This window comes from Beta vulgaris, chromosome 9 (assembly GCF_026745355.1).
Source record: "Beta vulgaris subsp. vulgaris cultivar EL10 chromosome 9, EL10.2, whole genome shotgun sequence".
Lineage (NCBI taxonomy): Eukaryota > Viridiplantae > Streptophyta > Magnoliopsida > Caryophyllales > Amaranthaceae > Beta > Beta vulgaris.
The window spans coordinates 41,560,434-41,580,954 of NC_079210.1; the positions used below are offsets into that span (position 1 = coordinate 41,560,434).

The 20,521-nt window shown below is 35.1% G+C and overlaps 1 protein-coding gene across 1 annotated transcript; it reads right to left on the minus strand.

Annotated features, from left to right (window-relative positions):
* Positions 1-222: 222 nt before the first annotated feature.
* On the minus strand, positions 223-9,837 carry LOC104903841 (expansin-like A2). The gene is made up of 5 exons (XM_010691967.4): positions 9,521-9,837; positions 8,969-9,078; positions 8,553-8,731; positions 1,313-1,445; positions 223-658 (listed from the first exon to the last, which is right to left on the minus strand). Exons 1-5 carry the CDS (start codon positions 9,636-9,638, stop codon positions 413-415), a joined length of 786 nt encoding a protein of 261 aa, XP_010690269.2. The 5' UTR covers positions 9,639-9,837; the 3' UTR covers positions 223-412.
* Between the last annotated feature and the right edge of the window lie 10,684 nt (positions 9,838-20,521).

Consider the following 20,521-nt stretch of genomic DNA (forward strand, 5'->3'; position numbering starts at 1 on the left):
TTTTTTAAACATGTGGAATGATTACATAGTAGGCATTTAGCCACAAACTCTTAATCTATTTAAGCCGTTTTTTCACGAAAAAAAAAGTTCCTAAAAAGCTTCCATCTACTCCTAGATAATCAATCTGTATAACTAGGTACTTGGGTCGGATTAACTCTTGCAAATATCTAAGCTGAAATGACACTTCTCCTTATAAGATTAACAAAGTAATAAATCGTACTATTAAAAAGGCAATAGTTAACTATTCTTCCTTCTCAAAAAGTAGAAAGCATTGTTTAGTTTAATACCAATTTATTACACCTATATACGTATTTATCTGTATATAATATACGTATGTATGCGTAAACCACGTATGATAATTTAAACAAGAAAACACAGCAGTTTAAAGCTGAGATATAGATGCACAATATATCTATTTCCATTGAGTATCATCACAAGGAGAGCATGCCTCTTGAGCAATATCAGTGATTTGAACTATAGTGTCATAAATGAAACCGGGCTTCCAGTCTGCTGGTAAGACATTTTTGGCCCAAATGTACTTGCCATCGTAGCCCGATGTCACAACAAATCTGAACTGCAATGGCCCACTTGGTACCCTGCTTGTGTCCCACACTGCCCCGTAATTCCGACTCATGAAATTCCAATTTGGTGCACCAACCTATAATATTACAGAAAAATAACATTTATGAATGGAAATACGTATCATCCATTATCAAACAAATATTCTTCTATAGAAGTATGTGGGGAACTAAGGACCAATGTTTTTCATATTTTTTCTATTTTTCGATTGATCAACAACTTTTCAGAAATTTCTTCTCCATGGTTCATTTAAGGTGTTTTGGCTGAACACATCTAATTAAACATCAATTTAATCTTATATGATTTGGTCTTAAGCCCGATCCGCTGGACGCAATTTCTTTGAGTTTGTGCTGCTTTTTCGACCCAGTGGCCCGGCCACTCCAATGCCCTAAACAGAGTTGGGCTAGCTAGCACAACTCGGTCCATGATTAGCTCTAACATATTCAAGGTGCGTATGTCTTGTTTGATATCTATGGAGTTTATGTAGTCTAAATGATAAGATATATTTATAACGATCTTTAAGTTAAGATATCAAACCCAACAATCTTACTATGAGTTTTTTGAAAGTGGTGATCCTTTTATCCATTTTTCACGTCTTCAAAAAGCGTATTCAATTGGATTATTTAATTTGTCAGTGGTAATTTCCGACTTATTTTTAGAATTTCCAAATCTAACATAATACGTAATTCTTAGTAGGAGTAGTTTTGAGTAATCAACCATATGATTTCTTTACCTGAGCAACATCCATTGCAACAATTTCTGTTTGACCACCTTGGTAGAGAACTTTGATTGCCAAGTAACCAGAATTGTTGCTCGACTCTTCAACTCGAACAGCCAAATTTTGACCTTTAAAATCACATGGTATTCTGTTACAAATGATTTATGATTAGCACCAACATCTAACTCAGATATGAAAATGGACTACAGTTAAATAATGCATGTTTTTTTGGTACTTGTCAATTGTCACCATTCATCAATGTAGGCTATGTAGCTATCTAAGTCTTATATGAAGTATATTTTAACAAGAGTTGGATTAAATTGTTATAGTATTGATTAATGGAACTCAATTTAGTAGTCAAGTTTTATAGAAAAGTTCATTTCCTTTTTGGAGAGTGTCTAGAAACATCTATAGTGCGATGTATTTAATCATACAATAATCTGGTGTAAGTGTAACGTTTTAAAATACTATCGGTGGTACTTAAGTCAACTAATTCATTCATCCTTAAGGTAATAGGCATCGCTTTGTGGAACAAATAAGACATTACCACTAAGCTATATGGGCCACGTAGATTCAGTTAAGTTGGGAAGTTTGGGAGAATAGCGATTAGTATCATATTATTGCTACCTCCAATAAACAATTATTAGAGGGGAACACTAATGGAGCAACATTATGAAGTGATACATTCGATTCCACGAGGAACAAAATCACTATAAAAAAATTTCATTTTTTAATCATCAACTAATAAATCTAGTCAGGTTAATGATAAGCCTTTTGAATCGTTTATTTATAAATGAGTTAGGTTAGTGTCAAACTCTTTCGCGATATATTTAGCATTCGCATGAGCACAAATTTAGCATAATACAACCCATTTTCTAGCTCTATAAATCAAGCAAACCCACAAAATAGGGGTGGAAAATTACAAATCAAGCAACTTCTTTACCTTCTGATACTCTATATACCTTAATAGACAATTTGTGAAACTCATGCATAATAGAGGATCCAATCGCAATAGTAAATTTTGTACTTTTCATTATTAGATACCATAGTCTTTTTTTAAACCATAAAAGAGAAGCAACACTAAAAGTTTCAATTGGTGTTGTGTGCTTTAATCTTGAACAGTAATAAATGCTCATATATGTAAATCATTGTGGCAGAATAAGAGACGGTAGGCCACAAGCCGAGGGCCCGAGACACATGAAAGTGAAATGGGAGATATTTATTACTCCCTCCGTCACAAAATATAGTTTCCATTTCTTTTTTGAGTGTTCTAAAATATAGTTTCCATTTCTTTTTTGAGTGTTCTAAAATATAGTTTTCATTTTCATATTTAATTTCATATTTTTCCGTAATTTGTCTAGAAAAACCGTGTCCCATCATTTATTTGCTTCTTGAATTTTGTTTTTTCCTTTATTTATTCAACCAAAAAGTTACAATTAATGTTCTTTCACCAATTATTTTCCATTCTCTCTCCTAAAATCATCTTTTTTCACACAACATTTATTTAAATAAACAAAAAATCTTTACTATCCCTCTTAAATTCTATTTGCATAAATTACCATGAAAAAAGGAAAATGAGAACTATATTTTGGGACGGAGGGAGTATGTTGTTGTATATTCCTAAGTCCAAACATTCTAATAGGTAAAATTTCATCGTTGTGTTGTATAGTAAATTGTATTATTTTTGAGAATAGGACATAAAATAACTGAAGATATATTGCATCATGTTGGGTTGTGGCCCAAATTCTATTATGGCCCAAGTTGGAAAATATCTCACAAAACCATACTACTTGGGCTGCTAACTTTCTGCATGAAAAGTATGTCAACAATAAAAATCATCCTGCAAGCTTTAATAAAGGCTCTTATCTTTGGAGAGGTGTGGGGGTAGGATGGTATGAATATTGCAAAGGCTTAGCTTGGAAAATAGGAAATGGTGAGTACATTAATATTTGGTATGATAGGTGGCTAAATAGAGATAATCTTAACTCCTTGGTAATTGGCCCACCAACGTAATTGGAATCAAAAATCACACTAAATGAGCTCCAAAACAAAGACCTTACTCAAACCTTCTCTTTTAACTTCCCTCCCTATATTAATGATAGAGTAAGTTCCATACAACTAAATAATAAGAAAGATAAAACTTACTCTTTGTGGACAAAAAACAATAAGTTCGACTCAAAGCTTGCTACTGCTGAAATTATGACTAGTAATCACCTTGAGGTGGGGGACTGGGAGTGGGTTTGGGCGAGTCCAGGGCATCCAAAACATCAATTCTTTATTTGGCAAATTTGGTGGGATCGTATGCCTACTAATTCTAACATTAATTATAGGATTCAAGAGCACTCTCTTAATTGTATTTTTTGCCCGATGACCTTAGAAACTAGGGACCATGTCCTGCGAATCTGTCCTCATGCCCAAGAGGTCTGGAATTTGGTTGGAATTGATATTAGCATTGGTACCCAATTTAAATCCTGGTTCAAAGATCTTATCACTACCGTTATTTCCCACCAAAACTATGCCATACCTCGTAATGTGCTTGTTGTCTTTCTTTGTTGGCAAATTTGGTTACGTCGTAATGCTTGACTTTTTAGAAAAGAAAATACTCCATCTAGTGTCCTTCTAAAAACATCATATTGGGCCGCCACTGAGTGGTTCTTTACGCAGAACCAACCTAAAGTGGGTAAAGCTCCCAACCACCACTCTTTGGACCCCCCTCTGCACCCCTATCTTAAAATTAACATTGATGCTGCGTTTCTTTTATCTACTAAACAAGCTTTTCTTGGGGTTACATGTCGTGATAACAATGGGCTTTGGATTGAAGGTTTCCAATTATCTACTTACACACATAATGCATTTGAGGTTGAAATAAAAGCCATCTACATAGCTTTAAAGTGGGCAAAAGAAAGAAATTGGGTTGAAGTAATAGTGGAGACGGACTGTCTTCGAGCCAAGATGGCTATCTTAAACGAAAATACCATTAACAGTCACGAATTCAATGTATTATGTTTGTGCAGGGAGTTGCTCCACGGGCAAGAAGGCTTTAGACTCACCTACAATGGACGAGGAGCCAACAAGCTTACAGATAGTATTGCAAAAGATGCAAAAGGGAAATCAGATGGCTTTAACACTTTGTGTATTTTGAGCACTCCTCCCCCATATTGTATTAAATTTTATGAACATGATAGACTAAATGCTTTAGCTACTTCATCGGATGTACTAAACGTTAACGTAATTTAATAGTATTGCTCCTTTGTTTCAAAAAAAAATGTATTATGATTAGAAAGAAATCAAGAATGATTTCTCTAGAAATCTCCAAGAATGACGGTGATCACAAGTTTTCTAGAGTATTAATTAAGGGATGCATCATTCTAGACAGTGGAGCTAGAAAAATCTTCATTTTGAAACATTATTCACCGCCATGCTCTATACTATACTATAAAAGGGAGCTTGGGCAAACATGAGAGGTGAATCAAAAATCATCAACCAACCTCCACAAATACAAGAAGTCATATATAAGCTTTACAAATGACTCCCTTCATGTTTATAACCCACCTTGTATAATTTATCCACTATTCTTATTTGTAATACTCTTTAGTGAGTTTAGTGTATAGTGAGAGTGTTATTTTAGTACTCACCCTAACAATATTTAGGGTTACTCTCCTATTTTCATATAGTTGATTTTGGATACTCGTCGTTCGTGGGTTTTTTTGCCTTTATTTGACGATTTTTCCCACGTTAAATATTGTGTATCCATCTCTTTTACTACTTTTCTTGACACATATTCCAACTCCATTTATTTTTCTCAATCTCCACATCTTTAATTTGCTTCCGCTACGCACTCACAACCATAACAAGTGGTATCAGAGTCAAAGGTTGTTTAGAGAGTTACTATATCACAGATGTCTTCGATAAAGAAGTTCGAGATTGAGAACTTTGATGGCAAGATTAGTTTCAACATCTGGAAAGTCCAGATGAATGCCGTTCTAACTCAGAGCAAATTCAAAAGGACACTTGACGGCAAGCAGAAAAAGCCATCTACTATGACCGACGAGCAATGTCAAGTGTTGGATGAAAAAGCATTATCTACGATCCAACTATATCTAACTAAGGAGTTACTACGCGAGGTCATTCACGAGGCGTCCCTTTACATGACTAAAAGTCTTGCTAACAAGCTCCGTCTCAAGGAAAGGCTTTCGAATGACCGAAGCTACTTCTATCCAATCTCATCTTAATGAATTTAATTCTATTATTATTAATCTTGAAAATTTGGATGTCAAGATTGAAGATGAGTTTAAAGTCGTGTTATTAATTGTCTCCCTATCTCCTTCGTACAAGCACTTCAAGGAAATCATGTTATATGTTAACAATGATACTTTATCTTTTGAGGATGTTAAATCACATTTATTTTCAAAAGAAAAAAATTGACCTTGAAGTGCATTCCAATGATAATGCCAAAGGATAAAATATAGGAGGGAAATCACACAGAAAAATAAGTACTAAAAATGGGGCCATATCTAATGGGCTTAAATCTAAGAATTTGTACAAATATTGTAAGATAGGCACGATGTTTCCGATTTCACAAAATTAAAGAAAAAACTCGAAAAAGAAGAAAATGAGAAAAAAACGCAACGGAAACTACACAAGCCAATTTTGGTCAAATAGAATTCTATGATATTCTTTTGGCTACTTCTCCTGAAAGAAGTAGAACTTCTAATTGGGTGCTTGATTCCGGTTGCATCATCCATATTTGTTCTCAAAAGGATAATCTTATCGATTATAAATCGGTGAAGAATATATCTGTCTCTATGGGCAACGGTTCCCATTGCAAATTTCGTGGTATCGGCTCTATTCGGATCAAGACAAATGATGGTAAGACCGGGACTCTGTCCAATGTTCAATATCTTCCTGATCTGAAGTAGAACATCATTTCTTTGGGCACTCTTGATTCTAAAGGGTGCAAGATTTCAGCTCAAGGTGGAGTACTTAAAGTCTCCAAATGTGCTCATGAACTTCTGAAAGTCATCAGACATAATAATCTCTATGTATTACAAGGGTCTTCAATCATGGCTTCTTCCTACACAACTTCGATTCGACATCAATATCATCATAAATCGGGTTCTAGAATGTCAGATTTATCTAAACCCAATATACGATTGGGACAGGGTGACATATCTACCTAATACCGTTCGGGGTTCATACGACGAGTACGTATAGAGTTTGGTCCAAGGTGGAGATTGTTGGGTTGTGGCCCGAATTCTATTATGGCCCAAGTTGGTAAATATCTCACCAGTATATGTTGGTGATTAGGAAGAAATCAAGAAAGATTTTTCTAGAAATCTCTAAGAATGACGGTGATCATGATTTTTCTAGAGCATTGGCTAAGGGATACATCAATCTAGACAATGGAACTAGAAAAATCTTCATTTTGCCTACATTATCAGGGGCGGATCTATTAAGTAACAAGGGGTAGCATATGCTACCTCTAAAAAACAATTTAAAAAATTTAGCTGAGAAAAAGCTAAGAATTGAGAACAGTAAATATAAAATAAACCAGCATTATATGCTATTATAATAGGCGTGTCGCAGTGGTTGGTTCCAGCATGCATTTATGATCTCAAAGGCTCGCAACATCCCAGGTTCGACTCCCCCGTCGCAAAATTCTTACCGCTTTTCTCCTTCTTTTTCCTTTTCTCCTTTTTTCTCCCTTATCCAAATTTTAGTTCAAGGAAAAATCCCTTTACTACTATAAAAATAAGGGAATTTATGGAGGAAATTGTTTAAGGGAAATTCCACTTATTAAAATAATGTTCACATTTGTCAATACACAATTTTACCTATCAATACATCTAAAAATAAACTAGTAAGTATTTTTTAAAAGTTGATATTTTTTAAAAGTTAGTAACATAATATCTCATTTTCTTACCATCAGTAGTATAGATTGCACCACTTTCTATACCAATTGAATACAACTGAATTAATATAAAAAATTATATAATTATTATGAATAGAGAAAAATAGCACCACATAATTCTTACCGCTTTTCTCCTCTCTTTTTTTTTCCTTTTCTCCTTTTTTATCCCTTATCAAAATTTTATTTTAAGGAAAAATCCCTTTACTACTATAAAAATAAGGGAATTTATGGAGGAAATTATTTAAGGAAAATTCGACTTTATTAAAAAAACTTTTCACATTTGTTAATACAAAATTTTACCTATCAATATATCTAAAAATAAACTAGTAAGTATTTTTTAAAAGTTGATATTTTTTAGAAGTTAGTAACATAATATCACCATTTTCTTACCATCAGTAGTATAGATTGCACCACTTTCTATACCAATTGAATACAACTGAATACAACTGAATTAATATATAAAATTATATAATTGCTATGAATAGAGAAAAATAGCACCACATAACCCCTTTTGAGTAGCCCAAACTTCCAAGTACAATTGAAAAAAATAAATGGTCAATGAAAATAATTTCTTATACTAATATCATATCGTATTTAAAAAAAGGGTTATAAATATTTAACGTGAATTATGTTGCAGTATTATCACTGCTATTTGGTACCTTTTTTATGCTACTCCTGATTAAGAATCCTGACTCTGTCACTGGACATTATTCACCGCCATGCTCTATACTAAAAAAGGGGGCTTGGGCAAACATTGGAGGAGGTCAACCAAAAATCATCAACCAACCTCCACAAATACAAGAAGTCATATATAAGGCTTCCAAATTAATCCCTCCTTTGTTTATAACCCACCTTGTATAATTAATCCACTATTCTTATTTGTAATACTCTTTAGTAAGTTTATTGTATAGTGAGAGTGTTATCGTATTACTCGCCCTAATAATATTTAGGGTTCTTGTACTCTCTTATTTTCATATAGTGGATTCTGGATACTCGTCGTTCATGAGTTTTGATTTTTTGCATCTATTTGAGGAAATTTTCCACGTTAAATATTGTGTGTCCATCTTTTTTACTACTTATCTTGACACATATTCCAACTCCATTTATCTTTCTCAATTTCTACACCTTAATTTGCTTCCGCTACGCACTTACAACCCTAACAAAATGGTGTATAAGCATCAAGGTAAAAATATCAATAAACTAAAAAATTTTGGCTCTAAAATACTAATCATTTTCAGGTTATGTTATATAAATGTCTTCAGTGTATGAGTGTATCATGTCACATTCATGAACCTATAAACAATCTTATACTAATTAAGTAATAAGTTGTTGGATAATGTATACCTTTTATATTCCACGTCAGCGATACCTAGCTTTAGAACATCTTGATCCTTTCCAGCTTTGGCCATGGCTTTAAAAGCTCTGTAGCTTAACACGAAATCATTCTTGTTATTTGTATTCAGATCAGTCAATATCACTTTAGTCCCCGATTTACTACAAACACCATTGTTTTTGCATCTTATCTGCCATAATTAGAAAATTATATCGACATTAGTACCAACTTTAACATTAATAATTAAAGTTTTAAGTTGGAAACGTAACAATTAAACTGAAACAACTATAGCAAAAACTAAAAACACGTATTAGTATGTTACGTCCAACTAAATTTAGTTGTCATATTATAATCCATATATTACACTATTAACGTGACAACTAAATTGAGATGTAGGAATTTAGGGGGTCTAAGAAATTAAGAATACCTGAAAACAAGCACCACAACCAGCACCATTTTTGTACAACGAAGAAACACCCGCTGCAATAAATCCTCCACTAAAGTTTAAAGCCAAAGAACCATACCCACAAGCTCCAGCTGCATTAAAACATCACATCAACATATTAATTAATGACTGCCCCTTATACGGGTCATTCTTAAATTATTCAATGTACAATTACATAAAGATATTTTTTTTTTATCCATATGAGCCACGAAGGCGGTACAAAGTACAAAAAAGGACAGGGAGGATTCGAACTTGTGACCTATCGTTCACAGCACCTCAATCTTAACCACTAGGCCAAGATATCCTTGGTACAATTACATAAAGATATAGTAGCAATGAAACAGGGGACATTTTTTAGGCTTTTTTGATATATGTCAAAAGATTTCAATTGTAAAACGCAATTCTAAATTATTTAGAAAAAAAAATTACTTTTCACACGTTAAAGACCAAACAGAGGAAAATGGAAAAAAAAAAAGACAGACTTCTAGGGAAACATTTTCCTCCAAACCAAACACGCTATAAATTAAAATTTACATGAAAGTGGGGAATCATTGTAGAAGTAAGCAGCCTTTGATTGATGAACACAGCGATCACAAGCTGTAGCAAATGAGAAAAGAAGAATGATGGAAATGAAGTTGACAAAAAGAGCCATATTTGAATTTAACTGTATTTTGTACTATACAAGAAAAGGATATAATTTTGGTATATATATAGAAAATGTAAGAAGTAGAAGATCAGAATTGAAAACAGAAAATGGTATACAGGTAAGCAGAATGAGTGTAAATTTTGGTAGGCATCTCCATTATGAATTTTGTAGTATAAGTTTCTTGTGGGGATGAAAGATAAAGACAGTCCAAAATTGCGCAAACGCGGAGTAATAGCGGCGGAAAAAGGAAAAATATAGGAAGGATGAAGTGATCAAGTGACTATCTTACTCAAGCCACTTCTGGCTTTTGCTGGTATTCACTAACTAATCACTATTGTGTTGTCTAGCTTCACAATTACTCATTGCTTTATTTGAAGGGTAAATGGATATCATTTAAGTTTAGTGATTAATAAAGGATTCGTGATGTATATATAATCACATTTGATGAGATATAAATTTATAGACCGAATATGTTCATATTGGATAATATTATATGTAAAGGGATAATATTATATGTAAGGGTAGAATGGTACTTTCATAGTCATAGGTCTGTAATGTAAACACTATATATATTGAATGTCATGTTAACCTACAACAGGTTAACACACAATTATTCCCACACTTGTACATGGTATCACAGCCTAGGTTTTTCTAAAAGAACAGAAAAAAAAACCCTAAATTTTTTTTTCCTCCACCTCACGTTCGTTTTCTTTTATCATGGATTATGTGCTTGCTTCCGCCGCATCATCCAGGCATCCACCGCTGCCCCGCTCACCTCCGGCGTCCCTTTCTCCTCGCCGGCGCTGACCGCAGCGTTTTCGACGCACACGCCGCACGTTCCCTCTGCCGCTGCTGCGTATACCGACCACTCTGCTGGCAGTTTCTTCGCCCAGCCATGGTCAGTGGGTTTCTCCACCGTGAACCCAGGCGTCTCCTCTCCCGCCTCTGTGACGCGCGGCTACCCGCGTTTCCCGCCCGGTTTCGCAGCCACCTCTCTGGTCGCCTCCCACCCTGGCGCACAACCGGCCCGGTTCTCCAGCCTTCCTGTCTCGCTGCCTTCCTCGTCGCCTCATATCTCCTCCACGTCCCAGGCAGCTTCTTTCAATCTGGTTTATTCCTTCAACCTTCCACAATTATCGATGCCCAATCTCACTACTTTGGTAACCATAACTCTCTCCTCTCCTGAGGATTATTTATTATGGAAAACTCAGATTACTTGCTTGCTTATGTCTCATCAGTTACTTGGTATGGTTGAAGGAACTGTTTCTATTTTTCCTTGGTATTGTGGAAAACTTCTTGCTGACATTGGCCATTTTCTCCGTCGTCCTGTGATTGTCTATTGCGATAATGTCTCTGCTACTTATCTCACTGCTAATCCAGTTCATTATGATCGTAGTAAACATATCGATGTTGACTATCACTTTGTTAGAGAAATGGTTGCCAATGGAGGTCTTATTGTTCGACATGTTCCTACTCAGTCTCAGGTTGCAAACATTTTTACTAAAGGCCTATCTACTGACTTATTTAATAAGCATCGTACCAATCTATCCGTTGTTTCACCTCGTAAAGATTGAGGGGGTGTATTGGATAATATTATATGTAAAGGGATAATATTATATGTAAATGGTAGAATGGTACTTTCATAGTCATAGGTCTGTAATGTAAACACTATATATATTGAATGTCAGGTTAACCTACAACAGGTTAACACACAATTATTCCCACACTTGTACAGTTCATAGGGTTTTTTTTTTATTTTAGGAAAAATAAGTTAAGATAAGAGTATAACGAGGGATACATCGTAACTTTTAGTACAAATAAACTTTCTTTTGAGTTGTTAAATAACTTGGCAATTTAGATCCTGCACCAGGGTGTAGGATGAGGAACCTACACCTTGGCCAAAACTACGTAGTTTTGATGCTTTTAGGAGGGCCAAAATTTGGCAGGCTTTTGGCAGAATTTTTAGGTGGGCCAGCTCTTTCTCTCTCATCACTCACTATTCCCTCTTTTTCTCTCTCATTTATTTTTCAAGAACCATTTCAATTATCTCTCTCATTTATTTTGTTCTTCATTTATTTCTCCCTTATTTTCATTCATTTCTATTTTAAATTTCCAAATGTTGATATATTTGATTTTATATTCTGTTTTGCATTTTTAAAACTTTTTTTAATGTACAAATGCATATGGTTTGATGTACAATAATATACGAGTGTACATTTGGGGATTTTCAGTGATCAAAGTATTGACCATCAGTGTACATTGTGATTTATCCTTATTTACGTTGGTTGCGGAACCTTTTTTTATTATTAGCTCCACCTACAGTTGCATGTACATGCACGTACATTGCATGTACACTTTGTTGACATTCATGTACATTAAGTGGGTTACAATCATGTTGTTATGTGTTGACCTTTTAATCTAGTACCCATATTGAGTTTTTTTTTGTTTTGTTTGTGTCTATAGAATATGTTATGCATGCATGTTAGTGAAGCTAATGTATATTTAGTCATACACAATGATCATTAACGCAATTTAATGTACACAGAACAAAGTCAGCTCTATAAAATAACTTGAACATTCAGTCATAACAACATTGTACATTCAGGCTTAATAATTGAACAATCTTGCTAGAATAATTGTACATTGAGTCATATCCAGTGAACATTCAATCAAACAATAATGTATCCTTATTTTCAGTGATCAAAGTAATGACCATCAGTGTACATTGTGATTTATCCTTATTTACGTTGGTTGCGGTACCTTTTTTTTATTATAGCTCCACATACAGTTGCATGTACATGCACGTACCTTGCATGTACACTTTGTTGACATTCATGTACATTAACTGGGTTACAATCATGTTGTTATGTATTGACCTTTTGTTTTAATACCCATATTGAGTTTTTTTTGTGGCACCTGGAGCACTATGAGGTATAGGACTGTAATTGTACATATTGAATTTCATTAGCGAACAAACATCAACACACCAGTGTACAAAGATTGCAAATTACTCACTTGACATCAGCTTTAGGAATTGGGTTACTTTTATTCTATTATGTTTCTTTGTACATTCTTGGCTTCGTGGTTGTTCATTAACAAAATCAAAATGTACAATGACATCCCCCCATAAAATCGTCAATAACACACAATGAACAATAATAGACATCCAAAACAAAAAAAAACTCAATACGAGTATTAAAACAAAAGGTCAACACATAACAACATGATTGTAACGTTAACCCAGTTAATGTACATGAATGTCAACAAAGTGTACATGCTAGGTACGTGCATGTACATGCAACTGTAGGTGGAGCTAATAATAATAAAAAAGGTACCGCAACCAACGTAAATAAGGATAAATCACAATGTACACTGATGGTCATTACTTTGATCACTGAAAATCCCCAAATGTACACTCGTATATTATTGTACATCAAACCATATGCATTTGTACATCAAAAAAAGTTTTAAAAATGCAAAACATAAAATAAAATCAAATATCAACATTTGGAAATTTATAATACAAATGAATGAAAATAAGGGAGAAATAAATGAAGAACAAAATAAATGAAGAGAGAGAATTGAAATGGTTCTTGAAAAATAAATGAGAGAGAAAGGGAGGGAATGAGTGAGTGATGAGAGAAAAGAGCTGGCCCACTTTCATAAATACTACCAAAAGTCTGCCAACTTTTGGCTCCCCTAAAACCATCAAAACTACGTAGTTTTGGACAAGGTGTAGGATGCTCATCCTACACCTTGGTGTATAATCTACGGATTGAAATAACTTAGTAAGGAGAGTTCTATCTTTTTTTTATGATAATTTGGAGAGTTCTATCTTTTAAGAGACATCTTCTGAAACTCGCCTTATTTGAAGAGAAGAGATCAATGCTTCCTGATGTGTGTTGTATTCTTGTCTTTCACGTTTATTGCACAACTATAAGTTTAAATAAGTTATAACAAGATTATCTCTATTATATAAGGGAAGGGGGGAGCAATGGTATCCTCTTTTGAAATGCCTATTTTGCCCCCCTTTTCTTTCTAAATTACAAAAGAAATGTCAAAATCAATATCGGCACTCAAAGAAAACTATCGAAAATTAATTTACAACACTCACTCACAAATCACTTAAAAGAAGAAACTTTACAAATCACTCATACAATTGAGAAAATCACGTTATAAAAAATCACGCAAATCACTCAAATAATCGGAAAACTTTATTAAAACTTAAAATTAACATACAAACTAAAACTAATAACCTAGAATGTCAATACATACAAAAACATTTACAAAAAAATTACTTACAAATCACTATTCTCAAGAACCATTCACAATTAATGATGGGTCATGATAAAAAATAGAGGTGTATTTGTAGTGAAATCAGAATTTAGAAGTTAGACAAGGAAAAAAATTATTTACTTTTTTATAGTGTTTAGAATTTAGAAGTTAGTACTGTACTTAATTCAAAAATCAGCTAAAAAATTATAATATTAGAAATTATAAATAAATTCAATAAAATTTCTATTTTGTTCGTAGAATTTAACTTTGAAAAGTAAAAAAAAAAAAAAGACAAAAATAATGGTGAAAGACTTAAGTGACAGAAACTAAACCAATCAAATTTTGCAACTAAAAACAATTATACTTCATATGTCTAATGTTCAAATTTTTACTTTTATGCCAAAGAAAATCGAGTTTTTGTTTCGTAATAATTCAAGCACGCATCGCGTGCAAAAAATTCTAATAATATACTTCATCCGTTTCTAAATAAGTGCAACATTTGCATAGTGTTTACTATTCACAGTTTAAACTTTAATTAGCTTTGGTGATTTACATTTTAGGAAAAACATAGTCATGTGGGATCTTGTTAGATTCGTCTGAATGTGAATTTTTTTAATATCAACTTTTTATAATTTTTACTTATTGATAATTGAAGATATTAATGATTAAAATAATGCATTGGCAAACGTGAAAACAAGAAATGTTGCACTTATTTAGAAACGGAGGAAGTATAAGTTAAGGGCGAATATTTAATTATTTTCATCTAGTACAAAATTATAGATTTTCATGGTTGTTAGAATCCCAATCCAAATCTTGTAAGATCTCAAAAACATGATCGATTTTGATCTTAAGTGGAACGCGAATGTTTGTTGGATAACACTAGTGTCAAGTTCTTTTTACAATCCATATAGGAAAAAAAGTGAGCATCTTTTTTTTGTGTTATTACTCATTCATCGCTGTCATTTTTCGCTGTCAATTTTTGCCCTTCATTATACTCCTAGAGTACATGATGTCATGATGGTAAATCATAAATATTTAAAGAATTTGCTGCTTTAACTTGCAAGCTAAGCGATAGTGAAGTCATTTTTTTAGCTTTATTTGTCTCCTAAGAACTTCTTGATGATCTGCTCAGGTGATCATGAGTCAAGTTGAGCTTTTGTTTGAATAAATTAGCCGTTTTAGGTTTGCTTAGTTTCAGACGGATTTTTTTTTTACATGGATTTAGAGCGATCAATAAAATATATGACCTACGGATGAATCCTCACCCAACATGATCTGATCCAAAAATCTAAGTTCTAAAATTCGATTCCTTCAAGCCTAAAGTCAACCCAAATCAAGTTAGATGACAAAATTAGAATCAGACTCGATCTATAACAACCTGAGCTCAGTTATTAGGCCAAATAATATGTGACCTAGACGCGGTCTGTACACACTCGAACCCACCAAGGATTGACATTAGCCCATCTAGATCCGACATGTTATAACAGGACTCCATATAAACCTGACCTGAATTAGACCTAACCCATAACCTACTAAATTCTATGACGACCTAACCTATGATTGACTCGACCTATTAGAGACCCAAACCTTGGTTAAACAAACCTATATATGAATCGACCCAATGCTAACCCAACCTAATACGAACCTCACATCATATTGTTATGGCCCAATATAGCCTAACCAAAACTTAATAATTTTTTTTGGTGATTAAGTGAATAGCATAAACCAAAACAGACAATACACCTATAAGTCAGGCAAGTAATTAAACCCACCACAATATAATATTGGACATGCCCAGTGAATTACAATTCACAACTCTCCAAACCATCTTCTGTCAACATCTTTAACATTAGGACAACTAATCTGCCTAATCCTGTTTAACTATATACTTGACTTCCTTTACTATATACTCGATCGTATGTATAACACTATCCCAAAAAGCACTATTTCTATTCTTCCAAACCATGTACACCACAACAGCCAACGTAGCAAAAGCTACATTTTTCTTAAATATGGAACTAGTGGATCTGCTTCTTATCCATCTACAGATTTGCACCAAAGATCTGCCACTCCACTTCACTCTCAGCCATTCCATGGTAGCTTGCGTACACCTGTTGTTCTACATAAACTCAATGAATAGATGAGTAGCATTTTCAGTGTTCTGTTGGCATATCAAGCAAGCATCAGAGTCACTCAGATTTAATTGCATCAACCTACTTCTTGTCTTCAATCTGTCCTGGACAGCAAGCCATAATATAAACATGTGTTTAGGCATGATGTACCTATTCCACACCCTATTACTCCATTGCATCTGCTGAGATCCTTCAACAAGCTGTTGATAATACCTTTTAATACTAAAGGTATTACATGTCATCCATTGAGTTTCTTGAGTTCCTCTGATCATTTCATTTTTTGCATTACAAACATATTTCAACGCCCAACCAGCTTGATTTGGAGCTTCATAAGTGCTCCAACTTGCATCTTTGATATAGATGCAGTTAACCCACTTCACTCATAAGTTATCCTTCTGCTAAGCTATACTCAAGACTAGCTTATATATTGTAATAATATTCCAAGCGAGAGCATCCCTAAAACCCAGTCCTCCTATGCTCTCAGACTTGCAAAGATGATCCCAAGCAATGGCCTCTGGCTTATTGTCATTGAAAGTATTAGTCCATAAGAAGCATCTGCATATACCGTTCACCTCCTTCAAAACACTTTTAGGGAGAAGAAAAATCTTCCTCCAGTAAATATGCATACTGATCAAGACACTATTGACCAACTGACTTCTAACAGCAAACAAAAGGTTCCTTGAACTCCAGGTGTTAATTCTTTTAATCATCTTGTTAATGAGAATCTGGCAATCACTCTTCTTTAGTTTCATTGTTGAAATAACTACCCAATATACTTGAAAGGCAGGGGCCCCATACTGAAGCCACTCACATCAGTTACTCTCTGAGTCACTTCCTCACTCATACCAGCAAAGTAAACCTTAGACTTATGCTTATTCATCTCCAAGCTAGAGACATTTGAGAACATTTGCATACCTTGAAGCATTATGTATGTGGCTCTGAAGTCCTCATTACAAAATAGGAGCAGATCATCCACAAAGCAAAAGTGTGTAAGCTTCAGGTCTTTGCATTTCACATGATATTTAAACCCCTCCTACTCACTTACATAGGATAAGGTTCTTCCCAGATAGTCCATACAAAGAGCAAAGAAAGCAGTGGAGACATCGAGTCTCCATGCATAAGCCCTCTTTGGGTCCTAAAACAACCACTAAGTGACCCATTTATCATTAGGGAGAACTTAGGTGTAGAATACTAGTTATTATCATTTCAATGAAAAATTGGAGAAACCCTAACCCCTCCAACATTTGTCTCACAAAACTCCAGAACAGTATCATACACTTTCCTTAAATCTAGTTTCATCATGCAACTAGATCTAGTAGCTTTCCTTTTATACATATTCACAAGGTCTTGGAAAATTAACACATTATGGAGGATGCTCCTGCCAGCTATGAAAGCACCTTGGCTTTCAGAAATCGCATCAACAAAAATTCTATTTAAACGTTCACTAATGAGTTAAGTGAGACATTTATATAAAATATTACCACAAGCAATAAGCCTAAAGTTAGAAGCATATTTAGGGCAGATAACTTTGGGGATTAAAGTAAGAGTAGTCACATTCACCACCTTACACAATCTGTCAATTTGAAAAAAATTCAATACAACATTAGTTACCTCTTCTCCAACCACTTCCCAGCAATGTTTGTAGAACTTGTTGTTGAAGCCATTAGCACCTGTTGCTTTATCATCCGGGATGCTAAAAATCACCCTCTTCACATCTTCTCTAGTGTAAGGATCTTGCAAAATATTCAAATGATGCTCAGTCAACTTCTTCCCCCCTGTCTAGGAGCGTAGAGAGTCCCTACTGCTTCTGAGGCTTGCACGAGAACAACTATTTGTAAAAATTGAGGAAACGCATACTTAGATATTTAAGAGACACTAATAACTTGTATCTATGGTATCCTAAAGGAGGAACTTTTGACTTGATTGGTTTTTCTGATGCAGATTATGCAGGATTTCTGGTAGATAGAAAGAGCACTTTTGGTACAACTACTTTCTTTGGCCCTTGCTTAATCTCATGGGCTTCGAAGAAACAAAATTATGTGGCTCTCTCAACTGCCGAGGCTGAATACATTGCAGTTGTTTCATGTTGTGCATAAGTATTGTGGGTAAGACAACAACTTTAAGATTTCGGAGTTATGATTGATAATGTGCCAATTATGTGTGATAATACAAGTGCTATAAACATCTCAAAGAATCTTGTTCAACATTCATGCACTAAACATATAGAAATAATATATCACTTTTTGCGTGATCATGTTGTCACTCAATTAGATTATACAAGTGCTATAACAAAGTTTTTGCGTAAAATGAATAGATTTTGTCACTCAATTCAACTCCCCCTTCTTGAGAGTCACCTTGTACTCCAACACAAATAACATGTAGATGTTGATGTAGATAAAGAAAATTGAACTTTACGAGTAAGACAGATTACCAACTAATATCATAACATATCATATAAAATTCACAAAGCAAATCATGTACATGTGTAAGTAGCGATTCAAATTTCAAACTGAAAAAAAAAAGAGAAACAAAATTGAATAGAATGTCAACAGCAATACGAATTAACATTTTAGAGAACAGTTATAGCTAAATTTTCACGTTGCATGGACGCAGTGAAATAAAGGCGTTGATATGATTAGATACTACACCGACGTTATGGCCAAGTCAAGGACCTAATAACTATCCGATGAATAAGGAAGTGTGGCCGATATGTTATCATTCACTATGAACGTTAGTTGCATATAGTGGATTGGTGTACTCATATCCACCCGCAGTTTTTTTTACCCATCTTCATTGGGGTTTTTCTGCGTCAATAGTTCTTTGTGTCATTCCCCCCTTATTCTCTTTTGTTTGCATCGTATAAATATGGTTGATGTCGTCCCCATATCAATTCGTGTCGTTTAGGCGAAAATCAGCATAAACAGTTTGGTGCCTACCATGGGGCCATAGCTAGATCAGTTACTTTCTCCGAACTCCATCGAAATAGCCGAACCAATGAACACTGACGAAATGCAGAAGCTCTATGATTAAATGAAAGCAGATATGGCCAAAATGAAAAAGGCTGACGAGCAATTGTCCTCTGATTTCTCTTCTTCACAAGAAAAGATCCAAAAGTTATTAAAAGAATGGGCCTCGACGAAGGTATCCAAGAACCGGCCTCGTTTCTGTGCAAACGACATCCCTGACATGCACACCCTCACTGACTCCGAGAGCACCGAGTCAGACGATGATGAAGGTTTCCTAGACGGAGACCCCTCGAACGATCAAGACGGAGGAAATCTTGAAAATATCCCTGTGAATGAGGAAGATCCCATGGGGAAACGGATGACCAAAATCGAAAAGCAGAATCAGCGCATGATGAAACTCTTGTCTCAGCCCCCTAGGGCACCTTCGCCCACTGTTATCGAGCATCGAGGTGGGTACATAGCATCATCGTTCGTCGAGAAGGTTTCCAAAGTGTCACTGCCGAAGAAGCTCAACCTCTCTATCCTAACTGCCGTATATGACGAATCAACCAACCCTACCCAACACGTCGCTCAGTATAAGCAAAGAATGTGACAAGCGTTCATCCCGTGGCATCTCGTCGAAGCATGCATGTGCAAATCCTTTGGGGCTACCTTGACCGGTCCAACTCTCAAATGGCTCGATTCCCTCAAGCCCAAAAGCATCAGCAATTTCTCGACCTTGGTCACTAAGTTCTATGATAAATTCGAAGGCAGCCATAGTCTGGAGAAATAGATAAGCGACCTCTATGGTGTTGTTCAAGGACCAGGAGAATCTGTTCGCGATTATTATAATCGCTTCAATAAAAAGATGATTAGTATTGAAAGACCTAGACACTAAAACAACTTTTAAATGTTTCGGGAGAGGTCTTATCTTTTGATCGAAGTTGTTCAATCGTCTGACAAAGTATCTGTGCACCACATTCGAAAAGGTGAAGTACAAGGTGTTGGCTCAGATTCGTTTACAAGAAGACGATGCCATCGTCAATACTATATCTACGTGTCACATGTCGGAAGGCTCTAGCGACCACAAGGCATTCACGCCCAAGAAGCACAACTGGAGGCCTCATCCATATGGTAGGCCCAACCAGGTACATAACGTTAACGATGTGTCGGAATATGCAGGTACAAAAGACAAAATTGATTTGCTGCTTACCCTGAGATCGAGTCATATGGCTTCTTCGTCGACGTCGAAGACGTTGTCTACGCTCCAACCAAGATTGGAGCGCCTGTCCGTTGGCCGAGGAAAAGCGACCGCCCAGACGCTCAAAAGGATTATACCAAGTGGTGTCAATTCCACCACGATCATGGCCACAAACAGAAGGATGCATTATGCTTCGAAGCAAGGTCATGTTCATGCTAAACAAAGGGCATCTCCAAGATCTTTTCATCAACAAAGGGAAGGCGTCCTTCAATATAAATCATCCCAAGACAAATTCGCCCGCGTCCCTCGCTCATGTTAAGGTAATAAATGTTATTT